This window comes from Thalassophryne amazonica, chromosome 2, assembly GCF_902500255.1.
Source record: "Thalassophryne amazonica chromosome 2, fThaAma1.1, whole genome shotgun sequence".
Lineage (NCBI taxonomy): Eukaryota > Metazoa > Chordata > Actinopteri > Batrachoidiformes > Batrachoididae > Thalassophryne > Thalassophryne amazonica.
In genome coordinates this window covers 107,515,258-107,530,241 of record NC_047104.1, presented here as the reverse complement: position 1 = coordinate 107,530,241, position 14,984 = coordinate 107,515,258, and the positions used below count along the sequence as shown (strand labels likewise).

The window sequence follows — 14,984 nt, the reverse complement described above, 5'->3', positions numbered from 1 at the left end:
ATTTAAAAAATTCTTATCAGTTACCCCCCGGTTCGGCACAGGCGTGAAAGTATGGGCCAGTGATATTTTCATCCGGGCCAGTAACTTTCAGATTCTACTGGCCCTGTGGGCCAGTGCATAAATTGCCTTATTGTCAAGCCCTGACACACATCTTCAACCACTTAGTCCAATTGAGGGTCATGGGGGGCTGGAGCCTATCCCAGCAGTCATAGAGCGCGAGGCAGGATACACCCTGGACAGGACGCCAGTTTGTCGGAGGGCCACGTATAGACAAACAAACACATTCACACATGCATGCACACCTATGGACAATTTAAAGGTTTCAATTCACCTAACCTGCGCGTCTTTGGATGTGGGTGGAAGCCGGAGCACCCGGAGAGAACCCACATAAACACGGGGAGAACACACAAACTTCACACAGAAAGGCCACAGGTGGGGATCAAACCCATGACCTTCTCGCTGTGAGGCAACAGTGAAGTCACTGTGCTGCCTAAAATGTGTGTGTGTGTGTGTGTGTGTGTGTGTGTGTGTGTGTGTCTATCACCCTCCTTTTCTTCAAATATGGACTACGTGTTTCTCTTGGATGACACATGATTGAAATTTCTTACGTGGTGCTTTACACGTAAGTAAGAAAGTTTATCCACATGTGGGTTTTTTCTTGCTCACTGACTGACTGACTGACTGTCCATGACGTGTGTGTAGGCAGCAGGGCAAATGGAATGGTAAATGGACTGCATTTATATGGCGCTTTTTCATCTGCATCAGACGCTCAAAGCGCTTTACAATTATGCCTCACATTCACCCCGATGTCAGGGTGCTGCCATACAAGGCGCCCGCTACACACCGGGAGCAATAGGGGATTAAAGATCTTGCCCAAGGGCCCTTAGTGATTTTCCAGTCAGGCGTGGATTTGAACCAAGGATCTTCTGGTCTCAAGCCCAACACCTTAGAGTCCCTTTATTCAGAGAGTAGTGACACAGCGAGCCAGAAAAAAAACGGTCACATGACTCATGGTGCCATCTTGGGCCCAAACTAGCGTTTGCTGTTAATCTGTCTGCATGTAAATCCAGCTATTTTATTTTATTTATTTGCTGAAAATGCCAGGTTGATGTGCATTTGGAGGCACAAATAGACACAAGGGCTTCAAGATGTACGGATTCCCTTCATTCTGTGAAGGGAATCTGTGCAGATCTTGGGCACGGTTTCGCGGTGTGTTTAATTCCATAGGTATCTAGGTTCGCTGACAGATTTTCACTTTCTTCCTCAAGGTTTCGAATCTTTGCTGGACATTATCATCTGCTTATGTCGTCTTTTCTCTCCATTGCAGTTATTTTCCTTATTTGTGCTTACTTTCAGAAATGCCCCTTGTGCTGTTGTCGTCTTCCCATGCATACATTTGACCAATTGCCATTGAGCCCCACCCATACTTCCGAACCAGTCAGAAGAACATAGCTTGCAAGAGGGACTTTCCTGTCCCTGAATAAAGGTTCCAAAAACTCACTGTTCGGGGTTGTCCCTGTTATGGAGACACATGCAAAGGTGATAACAGCCCCTCTAAAATGGCCCAGAAGTTTCTGCAATGGAAACAGGCCTGTAGTCCACCAGTAGTTTGTGATTTGTCATTGTACCATCTGTATTCCTTGTACAGTGTTTACTTGGACTGTTTAAATTGGGTTAAAACTCTAATTTTGCTTAAATTTCTGTGATTGCTGTCAGAGCATCCATGTTTATCAGAATACCCAGTTCAATAAAATGTCTGATTTCATGACAAATAACTCACCTGTTTTTTTTTTTTTGTCTTTTGTCTTTTTCTCATTTGATTAATGTGTTCCTTGTATTTTATTTTAATTTTGGGTGGGCTTTTAACCAACTTTCTTCAGAAAGAGGGGTGGCCTGATGCTCGGCACTGGGCCCTCTGATGGGTGAATACGGTACCTTGTATGATGTTCATGGTTATTTTGCACCTCATCAAACAAAAAACAAATTGTATATAAAAAACTATGTGGCAATAATTCTGAATCAGCTTGTAATACTCTAATTACAGATCACAGAAAAATGGGTTATTACAAATAAAAAGAAAAAAAAACATATTAAAAAAAGTAATAGAATTTAAGATGCTCATCTCATAAGATGCTCATAAGTGTACATGGTACCAGAGCATCTTAGGTCGAAGATCAGTGATCGATGTTCGATTTTGTGATCGTATCACCTGATCTGAGGCTGCATGTTCTGGACACTCGGGTGAAGAGAGGAGGGGCAGAGCTGTCAACTGATCACCATCTGGTGGTGAGTTGGATTATAGGACGGGGGAAAACTTTGGACAGACCTGGTAAGCCCACATGGGTAGTGCAGGTGAACTGGGTATTGAATCAGAATGGGCAGTGTTCAAAGCTTCAATTGCTGAAGCTGCAGCAGGGAGCTGTGGCCTGAAGAAATTAGGTGCGTCAATGGGCGGCAACCCTCGAACACCGTGATGGACACCGGTGGTCAGGGAAGCCATCTGACTGAAGGAGTCCTTCCGGGATATGTTATCTCGAAGGACTCCTGAGGCAGTTGCAACATACCGATAGGCCCGAAGGCAACAGCCTCTGCTGTGGTGGAAGCAAAGCTGCGGGTGTGGGAGGAGTTCGGAGCAGCCAGGGAGTTTTTCGGTCAGCACCAAGTTGCTTCTGGCAGACCGTGAGGTACCTCAGGAAGGGAAAACAGGGAACCATCCGAGCTGTCTACAGTAAGGATGGTACTCTGTTGACCTCAACTGAGGATGTAATCCCGTGCTGGAAGGAACACTTTGTGGAAATCCTGCATTCAGACCGGAGCGCCTTCTATAGTAGGGGCAGAGCTGGAAGCTGATGGAGGATTTTCATCAATTTTCCTGGTGGAAGTCACTGAGGTAGTCAAACAACTCCGCAGTGGAAAGACCCCGGGGGTTGATGAGATCATCCAGAAATGCTGAAATGCTCTGGGTGTGGAGGGATTGTCTTGGATGAGACGTCTCTTCAACATTGCATTGAGGTCTGGGACAGTGCCTAAGGAATGGCAACCTGAGGTGATGGTCCCTATATTTAAAAAGGGGGACTAGAGAGTGTATGCCAACTACAGGGCATCACACTACTCAGTCTCCCTGGTAAAGTCTACTCCAGGGTGCTGGAAAGGAGGTTCCGACCAATAGTCGAACCTCTGATTGAAGAGGAACAATGCGGGTTCCATCCTGGTCATGGAACAACCGACCAGCTCTTAACTCTCACAAGGATCCTGGAGAGTGCCTGGGAGTATGCACATCCAGTCTACATGTGTTTTGTGGACTTGGAGAATGCATACTCCAGGACATGCTGTGAGGGGGTCCCTTCTCAGGGCCATCCAATTTCTGTACTCACAAAGCGAGAGCTGTGTTCGGGTGCTTGGCAGTAAGTCGGACTTGTTTCCGGTGGAGGTTGGCCTCCGCCAGGGCTGCACCTTGTTTGTCACCATTCCTGTTTGTGATATTCATGGACAGGATATAGGGTTTCCAGTTTGGTGGGCTCAGGGTCTTATAACTGCTTTTTGCAGATGATGTGGTCCTGTTCACTTCATTGGCCTGTGACCTCCAACACCCACTGGATTGGTGCACACCCAAGTGTGAAGCAGCTTGTATGAGAATTAGCACCTCTAAATCCGAGGCCATGGTTCTCAGCAGGAAACCGATGGATTGCCTACTCCAGGTAGGGAATATGGTCTTGGCCCAAGTGAAGGACCTCGGGGTCTTGTTCACGAGTGAGGGGACAATGGAGCATGAGATTGCCCGGAGAATCGGCGCAGCAGGGGCGGCGTTGCATTCGCTCTACCGTACTGCTGTGATGAAAAGGGAGCTCAGCCAAAAGACGAAGCTCTCGATCTACTGGTCAATCTTCATTCCTACTCTCACCTAAGGTCATGAGGGTTGAGCCATGACCGAAAGAATTAGATCGCAGGTACAAGCGGCCAAAATGGGCTTCCTTAGGATGGTGGCTGGTGTCTCCCTCAGAGATAGAGTGAGAAGTTCGGTCATCCGTGGGGAGCTCGGAGTAGAGCCATTGCTCCTTCGCGTTAAAAGGAGCCAGCTGAGGTGGTTCAGGCATCTGGTAAGGATGCCCCCTGGGCGTCTTCCTAGGGAGGTGTTCCAGGCACGTCTACCTGGGAGGAGACCCAGGGGAAGACCCAAGACTAGGTGGAGAGATTATATCTCCACACTGGCCTGGGAACGCCTCGGGATCCCCCAGTCAGAGGTGGTCAATGTGGCACGGGAAAGGGGAGTCTGGGGTCCCCTGCTAGAACTGTAGCCCCCGCGACCCGATCTTAGTGGTTGAAAATAAATGAGTGATAAGTCAATCAATCAATCAATTTTTTTATATAGCGCCAAATCACAACAAACAGTTGCCCCCAAGGCGCTTTGTATTGTAAGGCAAGGCCATACAATAATTATGTAAAACCCCAACGGTCAAAACGACCCCCTGTGAGCAAGCACTTGGCTACAGTGGGAAGGAAAAACTCCCTTTTAACAGGAAGAAACCTCCAGCAGAACCAGGCTCAGGGAGGGGCAGTCTTCTGCTGGGACTGGTTGGGGCTGAGGGAGAGAACCAGGAAAAAGACATGCTGTGGAGGGGAGCAGAGATCGATCACTAATGATTAAATGCAGAGTGGTGCATACAGAGCAAAAAGAGAAAGAAACAGTGCATCATGGGAACCCCCCAGCAGTCTACGTCTATAGCAGCATAACTAAGGGATGGTTCAGGGTCACCTGATCCAGCCCTAACTATAAGCTTTAGCAAAAAGGAAAGTTTTAAGCCTAATCTTAAAAGTAGAGAGGGTGTCTGTCTCCCTGATCTGAATTGGGAGCTGGTTCCACAGGAGAGGAGCCTGAAAGCTGAAGGCTCTGCCTCCCATTATACTCTTACAAACCCTAGGAACTACAAGTAAGCCTGCAGTCTGAGAGCGAAGCGCTCTATTGGGGTGATATGGTACTACGAGGTCCCTAAGATAAGATGGGAGCTGATTATTCAAAACCTTATAAGTAAGAAGAAGAATTTTAAATTCTATTCTAGAATTAACAGGAAGCCAATGAAGAGAGGCCAATATGGGCGAGATATGCTCTCTCCTTCTAGTCCCCGTCAGTACTCTAGCTGCAGCATTTTGAATTAACTGAAGGCTTTTTAGGGAACTTTTAGGACAACCTGATAATAATGAATTACAATAGTCCAGCCTAGAGGAAATAAATGCATGAATTAGTTTTTCAGCATCACTCTGAGACAAGACCTTTCTGATTTTAGAGATATTGCGTAAATGCAAAAAAGCAGTCCTACATATTTGTTTAATATGCGCTTTGAATGACATATCCTGATCAAAAATGACTCCAAGATTTCTCACAGTATTACTAGAGGTCAGGGTAATGCCATCCAGAGTAAGGATCTGGTTAGACACCATGTTTCTAAGATTTGTGGGGCCAAGTACAATAACTTCAGTTTTATCTGAGTTTAAAAGCAGGAAATTAGGTCATCCATGTCTTTATGTCTGTAAGACAATCCTGCAGTTTAGCTAATTGGTGTGTGTCCGCTGGCTTCATGGATAGATAAAGCTGGGTATCATCTGCGTAACAATGAAAATTTAAGCAATACCGTCTAATAATACTGCCTAAGGGAAGCATGTATAAAGTGAATAAAATTGGTCCTAGCACAGAACCTTGTGGAACTCCATAATTAACTTTAGTCTGTGAAGAAGATTCCCCATTTACATGAACAAATTGTAATCTATTAGACAAATATGATTCAAACCACCGCAGCGCAGTGCCTTTAATACCTATGGCATGCTCTAATCTCTGTAATAAAATTTTATGGTCAACAGTATCAAAAGCAGCACTGAGGTCTAACAGAACAAGCACAGAGATGAGTCCACTGTCCGAGGCCATAAGAAGATAATTTGTAACCTTCACTAATGCTGTTTCTGTACTATGATGAATTCTAAAACCTGATTGAAACTTTTCAGATAGACCATTCCTCTGCAGATGATCAGTTAGCTGTTTTACAACTACCCTTTCAAGAATTTTTGAGAGAAAAGGAAGGTTGGAGATTGGCCTATAATTAGCTAAGATAGCTGGGTCAAGTGATGGCTTTTTAAGTAATGGTTTAATTACTGCCACCTTAAAAGCCTGTGGTACATAGCCAACTAATAAAGATAGATTGATCATATTTAAGATCGAAGCATTAAATAATGGTAGGGCTTCCTTGAGCAGCCTGGTAGGAATGGGGTCTAATAAACATGTTGATGGTTTGGATGAAGTAACTAATGAAAATAACTCAGACAGAACAATCGGAGAGAAAGAGTCTAACCAAATACAGGCATCACTGAAAGCAGCCAAAGATAACGATACGTCTTTGGGATGGTTATGAGTAATTTATTCTCTAATAGTTAAAATTTTGTTAGCAAAGAAAGTCATGAAGTCATTACTAGTTAAAGTTAATGGAATACTCAGCTCAATAGAGCTCTGACTCTTTGTCAGCCTGGCTACAGTGCTGAAAAGAAACCTGGGGTTGTTCTTATTTTCTTCAATTAGTGATGAGTAGAAAGATGTCCTAGCTTTACGGAGGGCTTTTTTATAGAGCAACAGACTCTTTTTCCAGGCTAAGTGGAGATCTTCTAAATTAGTGAGACGCCATTTCCTCTCCAACTTACGGGTTATCTGCTTTAAGCTACGAGTTTGTGAGTTATACCACGGAGTCAGGCACTTCTGATTTAAAGCTCTCTTTTTTTAGAGGAGCTACAGCATCCAAAGTTGTCTTCAATGAGGATGTAAAACTATTGACGAGATACTCTATCTCACTTACAGAGTTTAGGTAGCTACTCTGCACTGTGTTGGTATATGGCATTAGAGAACATAAAGAAGGAATCATATCCTTAAACCTAGTTACAGCGCTTTCTGAAAGACTTCTAGTGTAATGAAACTTATTCCCCACTGCTGGGTAGTCCATCAGAGTAAATGTAAATGTTAAGAAATGATCAGACAGAAGGGAGTTTTCAGGGAATACTGTTAAGTCTTCTATTTCCATACCATAAGTCAGAACAAGATCTAAGATATGATTAAAGTGGTGGGTGGACTCATTTACTTTTTGAGCAAAGCCATTAGAGTCTAATAATAGATTAAATGCAGTGTTGAGGCTGTCATTCTCAGCATCTGTGTGGATGTTAAAATCGCCCACTATAATTATCTTATCTGAGCTAAGCACTAAGTCAGACAAAAGGTCTGAAAATTCACAGAGAAACTCACAGTAACGACCAGGTGGACGATAGATAATAACAAATAAAACTGGTTTTTGGGACTTCCAATTTGGATGGACAAGACTAAGAGTCAAGCTTTCAAATGAATTAAAGCTCTGTCTGGGTTTTTGATTAATTAATCAGCTGGAATGGAAGATTGCTGCTAATCCTCCGCCCCGGCCCGTGCTACGAGCATTCTGACAGTTAGTGTGACTCGGGGGTGTTGACTCATTTAAACTAACATATTCATCCTGCTGTAACCAGGTTTCTGTAAGGCAGAATAAATCAATATGTTGATCAATTATTATATCATTTACCAACAGGGACTTAGAAGAGAGAGACCTAATGTTTAATAGACTACATTTAACTGTTTTAGTCTGTGGTGCAGTTGAAGGTGCTATATTATTTTTTCTTTTTGAATTTTTATGCTTAAATAGATTTTTGCTGGTTATTGGTAGTCTGGGAGCAGGCACCGTCTCTACGGGGATGGGGTAATGAGGGGATGGCAGGGGGAGAGAAGCTGCAGAGAGGTGTGTAAGACTACAACTCTGCTTCCTGGTCCCAACCCTGGATAGTCACGGTTTGGAGGATTTAAGAAAATTGGCCAGATTTCTAGACATGAGAGCTGCTCCATCCAAAGTGGGATGGATGCCGTCTCTCCTAACAAGACCAGGTTTTCCCCAGAAGCTTTGCCAATTATCTATGAAGCCCACCTCATTTTTTGGACACCACTCAGACAGCCAGCAATTCAAGGAGAACATGCGGCTAAACATGTCACTCCCGGTCCGATTGGGGAGGGGCCCAGAGAAAACTACAGAGTCCGACATTGTTTTTACAAAGTTACACACCGATTTAATGTTAATTTTAGTGACCTCCGATTGGCGTAACCGGGTGTCATTACTGCCGACGTGAATTACAATCTTACCAAATTTACGCTTAGCCTTAGCCAGCAGTTTCAAATTTCCTTCAGTGTCGCCTGCTCTGGCCCCCGGAAGACAATTGACTATGGTTGCTGGTGTCGCTAACTTCACATTTCGCAAAACAGAGTCGCCAATAACCAGAGTTTGATCCTCGGTGGGTGTGTCGTCGAGTGGGGAAAAACGGTTAGAAATGTGAACGGGTTGGCGGTGTACACGGGGCTTCTGTTTAGGGCTACGCTTCCTCCTCACAGTCACCCAGTCAGCCTGCTTTCCCGGCTGCTCGGGATCTGCCAGGGGGTAACTAACGGCGGCTAAGCTACCTTGGTCCGCACCGACTACAGGGGCCTGGCTAGCTGTAGAATTTTCCACGGTGCGGAGCCGAGTCTCCAATTCGCCCAGCCTGGCCTCCAAAGCTACGAATAAGCTACACTTATTACAAGTACCGTTACTGCTAAAGGAGGCCGAGGAATAACTAAACATTTCACACCCAGAGCAGAAAAGTGCGGGAGAGACAGGAGAAGCCGCCATGCTAAATCGGCTAAGAGCTAGTAGCTACGCTAAGCTAGCGGATTCCTAAAAACACGCAAAGTGAATAATGTGTAAATAATTTAGAAGTGATTCAGCAGAAGGAGTGCTTTAGTTAAGGCACGTAAAGATTACACTGGGAAACAAATTGTAATCTAGATAACTAGATCAATCTAACTGCGCAGATTAAACAGCTAACAGATACAGAAAAACACCGCTGTGCTCCGGAACAGGAAGTGATACAATACCGCAGTGAGAGCCAACCACTGTCAGCCAGCAGTGAACAAAGTAAGAGTATAGTAAGCAAAAGCTTTACATCCTGCCAACTTCTTCTTAACATTAGAAACTGAGTCTCCCATGTGCCTTTTGGCAATGGCTGAAATTTCACATCTTTTAAGAAAATCCTTCTGTGTACCACTCCACCATGAAGCAGTATAACTAATCTGTACATATACATTTAAGTGTAATATATGATCATGATATTTTATTCCAGCTTACCAGGGTTGGCTTTTAGACTGTCAAAAACCTGTTTTCATCAGGGTACTGTCAAAAACCTGTTTTAACCAGTTTAGTGTGCCAAAAACCGGTGAAAACCTATGAAGACCTGCTATAAATTTACATTCACATGTCCTGTAATTACTATGTACCCCTTATTTGATGTACTGTCAGTATATCAACTGTCTGTTGTTTGATAATTGTACAATGGTTTATAGGCTATTTGTAATGTGACAAAAACTTGGGTTATTGGAGGGGCACATTTGCACAATATTGCATACATAAAAATGATTGATAATTCGTTTTAAACATTTTTTTATGAAAGTAATTCAATCACATGATCAACATTCCAATCTGATTTACTACGCCTATGATTTCTAAAGGTTTTGTTGCAGATGCAGACTGTGACAGATGGAGCAAATGGATTATTTACATCTTTAAATATTTTGTCCAGTGTCAAAATTGCATCATCAATTGGTCTCCTGTGGATTTGGGACTCTGATGGACAGATGAAGTCATATTTTTACTGGCACCACAGAGAGCTGCATTCAGCAGAGTGATTTTCCTGGTTTCAAGACATATGAGGTCTGTCAATAAAGTAACGGTCCTTTTTAATTTTTTCAAAAAGTATATGGATTTCATTCATATGTTTTTACGTCAGACATGCTTGAACCCTCGTGCACATGCGTGAGTTTTTCCACGCCTGTCAGTGATGTCATTCGCCTGTGAGCACGCCTTGGGAAGGAGTGGTCCCGCCCCCTCGTCGGATTTTCATTGTCTGGAAATGGCGGAATGAAAAGGACTTTTTTTCCATCAGAATTTTTTCAGAAGCTGTTAGAGACTGGCACCTGGAAACCATTCGAAAAATTTATCTGGCTTTCGGTGAAAATTTTACGGGCTTCACAGAGAATAAGGTCTGTTACTACAGCTTTAAGGACCCCTTTAAGAACGCCCGGCGCGCCGCGCTCCGAGCTGCGACGACATGGCACAAGCCGCCGGACCATTTCTAAACGGATGGCTCTGTGGATACGAGACTGTTGTGTGCTCTTTCTCTGGTTATCACAAGAGCTGGACATCAGCCATTTTCCGGTAGATTTCACTTTTAACAAGAGATTTTGTCATGGAAAGCCACGCGGAGGCTTTGCGCGTCACGACGGATTCGCTTTGGAAGCGAGACAAAGGAACACCTCCGTTTCGGCATGTCAGAGGACAAGTTTGGACATGTCTGTCTCGGCTTTCAATGCTTACCAGTACAGTAAGTATCAGTGAAATTGTGGAGAGCTGGACATGTCCAAACTTGTCCTCTGACACGCCGAAACGGAGGTGTTCCTTTGTCTCGCTTCCAAAGCGAATTGGTCTTTACGCGCGGAGCCTCCGCGCGGCATTCGATGACAAAATCTCTTGTTAAAAGTGAAATCTGCCGGAAAATGGCTGATGTCCAGCTCTTGTGATAACCAGAGAAAGAGCACATGACGGTCTTGTATCCACAGAGCCATCAGCTCAGAAATGGTCCGGTGGCTTGTGCCGTGTCGTCGCAGCTCAGAGCATGGCGCACTGAGAGTCCTTAAAGGGGTCCTTAAAGCTGTACTAACAGACCTTATTATCTGTGAAGCCCGTAAAATTTTCACCGAAAGCCAGATAAATTTTTAGAATAGTTTCCAGGTGCCAGTCTCTAACAGCTTCTGAAAAAATTCTGATGGAAAAAAACCCCCAAATCATTCCGCCATTTCCAGACAATGAAAATCTGATGAGGGGGCGGGACCACTCCTTCCCAAGGCGTGCTCACAGGCGAATGACGTCACCGACAGGCATGGAAAAACTCACGCATGCGCACGAGGGTTCAAGCATGTCTGACGTAAAAACATATGAATGAAATCCATATAGTTTTTGATAAAAATAAAAAGGACCGTTACTTTATTGACAGACCTCGTATGTGCGCTGAGGGGAGCCGGATTTCAGTGGGATTTGCCAAGGTCTGAACACGTGGGCAGAATCCGGCTTGCTTGGGCATCATCATGTCAAACTTTCTCACTATGTTCATGCGCTGACAGTATCTTCTCACTGTGTCTGCGTTCATTGCGGCTACAGTGCGGAGGACATCAAACAACTTTGTGGTGGCTTCTCACCAAGAGAATCCACCAAGTGTGATGTGACGTCCAGATAAAAATGCACACAGCTGCTTTTTCTCCAGTCTGACTTTGGCTAAATAAACAGCTGCCCCGTATGTTGCTGCTTGTGGTTCTCTCTTCACTCATGCAGAATTCACACCCCATGCTGGAGCTTTGGCCAATCAGAAGCCCAGTCTGAAGTGTTGGACAGCCATAGGATATAAACGTATGAGTATCGTAAAAGTAAAAAAAAAAAAAAAAAAAGTGCAGCCAACAGGAAAACCCTGTCTGATATCCACTCAAAGTTTTGAGTATGCACAAAAGTTCCCAACAGACTTGGCAAGTATCAGCTGACAAGGAATGCAGTTAGTAGGTGGAAATTGACTTTTGCAGGACAGAAAAGGATATCCAAAATTTCTATCAGCTCCTCCTAAGTTTTCATGATCTGTCATGGTGCTGCAGGCGATTAAGAAATCACCAACTGAAATAACGTGCTGTATACTCAAGTTGTATGACAGCTTATGTGTCTGCTCTCCATAACAGAGTATTACTTTGTGATTTTTGTTGTCAAATTAGCTAATATTTATACCCACACCTTTTAAAGCAGTTGTCAGTCAAAATCAAAGACCAATTTTGTTTTTCAGACATCTTGAAGTAGCCTTTCTGGACACAATCAAAGAGCGATAAGTTTTTGCTCCCTCTTTTGAAGCAGACATGAGAAACATATAGACAAGACTTGTGGACAATCTAGTAAACCTTTTCATATATATTTTGTCACATTATAATTTTGCCACATACTGGAAATTTAGCATTCCCATATATATTATATCTATGCCAATGTTGCTGTCCTACATTACAATGCTTGTCACAGAATTTTATTGATATTTAATTATTCTCATGCAATTTTTTTTTTTTTTGTTTTTCCTTTTTAACTTTTCGATTTAAAATGTTTTCCTATTTTAGGTATATTTTGTGTTTTCTCTGGCAAAAACTGCCTAAAAACCTGTTTTAACCATGATGCCTTGAACATGTCCTAACTTTGCAACTCACACTTTGATGTTTACTAGTATGTCTTTAAAGTGATTTCAGTACAATTCATGTTAATTTGATAGCACTATCCTAACTAATCATATTGAGCTACCCTCAGATTAAAAATATGTATTGTACTTTCTTGGATGTTTCTTTAAAACAGAACCTGTATAGCTCAATAACCAAGTGTCTATCTTGTCTCATTATCCCCCTAGGCCACGGCGCTATTTTATTTTGTCTTCTCAGACTGCCATTCACCGAGAGTATCGTGCTGAACTAGAACGTTTGAAAGAGGAAAATGGGGAGGCACTGCTCCTCTTGGACAAGTGTAGCAACCTTTCACAGGGAGCTGCTTCCGCACGTAAACGCTGCTACAAGGGTCAGGTGTATGACTACCCACAGATCCTGCAGGTGATGAGAATGACTTCGTACATTGACCCACTTCAAAGATGAAGCACATCAAGATACACCATTGAGAAACCCAAGTTTGAAGAAACCCAAATATGGTTTTAGATAACTAAGGCACAATTGGAATTAAAATTCTCTTTTATATGTCTGTTTGTACAGCATAAGAAACATTGTAGAGATGAGATAAATTACCCAGTTTAAAGATTACCATGATGGGGTTTTAAAATGTCCAAAACCTCACTGCCATGAAACAATTAGGATATACATTTTTACCTCCGCCAACAAAGTTTGAGGAGGTTAGTATCGCTCCTGTTTGTTTGTCTGATTGTGAACAGCTTGCAGCCCACAATTTTTCATATGTCATGATGAAATTTTTACTGAAGATTCATATCTTGATAGGCAAGACGTGATTCAATTTTCAAGGTCATAGACCAAAGGGCAAAGTCAGGAATCATCTTGGAAAATTGGAAAAACCCTATATTTAACATTAAACAGTTTTTTAACTTTATAACTGTCAAAGATCAAATTTATTTCATATTTGAGAGAATTATGTAGGATGGTACCCTTTATCAACTGACAAAGCTTCATTTGGATCTGATCCAGATTGCAAATTTTGTCGCCATTTAAATTTAACATTGAAAACCCCATTGAATGTATATTTTACATTATATCTTAATGAGATATGCTCCAGTCACTCTCATATTTGAAAGTGAGGTGCAGATTGGTACTCAGTGTTGCCTGAAAGTTTGATCTGGATTGTGGCCATTTGAATTTAATATTGAAAAGGCCATTTGGTGTACATTTTGGATTATATCTCAATCAAAAGTGCATCAACCACGCTCATTTTTGTTATGGATTTACCTACACCATCAAAATTGGAAGGAGGTTCCAATTTTATGTTTGTTTGTCTATCTTCCAGTTGCCAAAAAGTAACGACAAATTGTGCATAGCAAAGATAACAATTGCTCTGTGAAAATTATCTGAAAAAGAATTCAGAAACTGAAAAAGTTGGGGGAAAAAACTGACAACACCATAAAAACCTTTGATTTAAGTGCATGAACTACTCCTGACATTTGATCACTTCTAATTTAGCTCTGACATTGCAAATTTTTTCCAATGTAAAATTTTGTGGAATTGGAAGCTAGTGGTGGCGGAGGTTTGTGCTCTACGATTGTGGTGCTCTAGTCTGTCATATTTTATAGTCACTAGTCAGGAATTCATTTAAATTAATCTACTGAAATTTTAATAACCTTGCAGTCAAGAAAAAGTACACCTTTTTGAGTGAGCAGGAAGTTATTTTGTAATTCAAGAAAAGTCACCCAGAACTAAACTTGGAACCTGGTTGTTCTCCAAATACAGGTAGTTCCAGATTTTTAAAGATTTCTGTGTTTTTGTCAAACTTGCTTGGATGGGTTTTATTGTCATTTAATCTAACTTGTGTTTCTGTAATGAAAAGTGATGACCTAATTACAAGTTTGGTCTTCTCTGATGTGTTTCTGCAGGAGTCCTCTTTTTGTGTGGTTTTGCGTGGGGCACGATTGGGTCAGGCTGCCTTAAGTGATGTACTTCAGGCTGGTTGTGTCCCTGTCATCCTTGCCGACTCATACATTCTGCCATTTTCTGAAGTCTTGGACTGGAAAAGGTCTGCTTTTTCCCCAGACTTGCAGGCTCGAAAAAAGATAAGTAGACAGTAATTTTTTTTTCATACCTATTTTATTTTATTTTTTTTTCCTAATTTTGGCACAGGACTTCAGTGGTTATTCCAGAGGAGAAGTTATCAGAGATGTACACTATCCTAAAGAGTATTCCACATCGGCAAGTGGAAGAGATGCAAAGACAGGTATGTGTCACAATATTTAGCTTCATATATATATATATATATACTCAACAAAAATATAAACGCAACACTTTTGGTTTTGCTCCCATTTTGTATGAGATGAACTCAAAGATCTAAAACTTTTTCCACATATACAATATTACCATTTCTCTCAAATATTGTTCACAAACCAGTCTGAATCTGTGATAGTGAGCACTTCTCCTTTGTTGAGATAATCCATCCCACCTCACAGGTGTGCCATATCAAGATGCTGATTAGACACCATGATTAGTGCACAGGTGTGCCTTAGACTGCCCACAATAAAAGGCCACTCTGAAAGGTGCAGTTTTGTTTTATTGGGGGGGATACCAGTCAGTATCTGGTGTGACCACCATTTGCCTCATGCAGTGCAACACATCT

General features: G+C 42.4%; 1 protein-coding gene across 1 annotated transcript in view; it reads left to right on the top strand.

Moving 5' to 3' along the window:
* The window catches only part of LOC117528716 (exostosin-2), a 74,660-nt gene that overhangs the window by 14,609 nt on the left and 45,067 nt on the right, over positions 1–14,984 (top strand). Inside the window, exons 6-8 of the mRNA XM_034191356.1 lie at positions 12,556–12,751; positions 14,251–14,390; positions 14,495–14,588. Coding sequence (XP_034047247.1) covers positions 12,556–12,751; positions 14,251–14,390; positions 14,495–14,588 — 430 coding nt within the window. The remainder of the gene's footprint in view (positions 1–12,555; positions 12,752–14,250; positions 14,391–14,494; positions 14,589–14,984) is intronic.